Source organism: Buceros rhinoceros, unplaced genomic scaffold (assembly GCF_000710305.1).
Source record: "Buceros rhinoceros silvestris isolate BGI_N320 unplaced genomic scaffold, ASM71030v1 scaffold25776, whole genome shotgun sequence".
Taxonomy (NCBI): Eukaryota; Metazoa; Chordata; class Aves; order Bucerotiformes; family Bucerotidae; genus Buceros; species Buceros rhinoceros.
Genome location: NW_010418508.1, coordinates 7,033 through 8,460, shown reverse-complemented (window position 1 = coordinate 8,460; position 1,428 = coordinate 7,033). Strand labels below are relative to the sequence as shown.

Genomic DNA, 1,428 nt, shown 5'->3' with positions numbered 1-1,428 from the left:
CGCCGCTCTCACTGCCTTTGCACACTACCTGCCGCTGCTGGACACCTTCCCCGCAGCTCGCTGAGCACTGCGCCCAGACAGACAGACAGACAGTCAGTCAGGGGTGGGGTGGGGGCAGCCGGCATGCCCTGACAGCCACCCTGGAGGGGATTTGCAGATGACATCTTCTCAGGTGGATGTTGCTTTCTAGTAAGGGTTTTCCCTCCTCCTCACCAACAACCACCCGCTGCTCTCTGCTGGGGTGCACAGGGATGCGCCTTGAATACTGTGTCCAGTTTTGGGCCCTTGCTCCAAGAAGGACATTGAGGTGCTGGAGCGGGTTCAGAGAAGGGCAATGAAGCTGGTGAAGGGTCTAGAGTGCAAGTTATGAGGAGCAGCTGAGGGAAGGGCAGTTGTTTAGCCTGGAAGAAAGGAGGCTCAGGGCAGACATTATCACTGCAACTACCTGAAAGGAGGCAGTAGCAAGATGGGGGTCAGTCTCTTCTTCCCAGTAACAAGTTACGGGACAAGAGGAAACAAGTTGTGCCAGGAGAGGTTTAGACATTAGGAAAAATTTCTTCACTCTGAAAGGGTTGTCAGACATTGGCACAGCCTGCCCAGGGAAGTGGTGGAATCACCATTGCTGGAGGTATTTAACAGACCACGCAGAGGCGGTGCTGAGGGACACAGCTTGTGGGGACTTGACAGTGCTGGGTTAATGGTTGGACTTAATGATCTTAAATGTCTCTTCCAACCTAATCAATTCTACTTTCTGATGCTATCCCATCTAATTTTGAGTTTCCCCACAAACCTCAGTGAAAACATCGCCAGCTCCTGTACCCTTATCTCCATCCCTATGGGACCAGCTTGCTCTATAAGCACGTCCTCCTCCTCCCACTCCGCAGCTCACCTCTGACCAGGCACCCGTCCTCCACTGTGCTGGGCAGGGCAGGCGGCTGCAGGGCCGGCGCGTTTCGGGCCGCTGCCCGGGGCAGTACTTGGTGTGCAGGGTGCGGTTGGTGCCGTCTTGCAGGCGTTGCACACACTGCACTGCCCGCACCTGCACCCCCAGCTTGCCACAGGACCTGCTGCAGGCACCCCACTCCTCGGCCACCCAGCTGCCAGGCAGGGAAAAAACAGACGCGGCAAAGGCGTTAGAGGTGATGCCCACGCCAGGAGGTGGCCGACACACTCCGAATGCAGCCCCAAAGACCCCCGTAGAGTGGGTGGGAGCATCTAAGGCCTGCCAAGGAGGACTTACGCCGGCTGGGAGCACTCCTGGAGGTTACAGCGTCGCCGGATCGGCTTTGGCTTCCTGCCATTGTCACAGAAGTTTCTATGCACCATCCGGTTGTCGCTTTTCCGCCGGCAGCCATACTTGGTGTACTGGATGCCTGGGGGGACAGAGCATGGATGCTGAGGCAGTGGGGGCGGGGGTCCCCCTGGCGC

General features: G+C 57.7%; 1 protein-coding gene across 1 annotated transcript in view; it reads right to left on the bottom strand.

Annotated features, from left to right (window-relative positions):
- LOC104495599 (A disintegrin and metalloproteinase with thrombospondin motifs 14-like) overlaps positions 1-1,428 on the bottom strand; it is a gene marked incomplete at its 5' end in the record, with an annotated part of 9,585 nt that overhangs the window by 1,720 nt on the left and 6,437 nt on the right. The window contains 3 exons of the mRNA XM_010138584.1: positions 3-67; positions 890-1,097; positions 1,241-1,373. Coding sequence (XP_010136886.1) covers positions 3-67; positions 890-1,097; positions 1,241-1,373 — 406 coding nt within the window. The remainder of the gene's footprint in view (positions 1-2; positions 68-889; positions 1,098-1,240; positions 1,374-1,428) is intronic.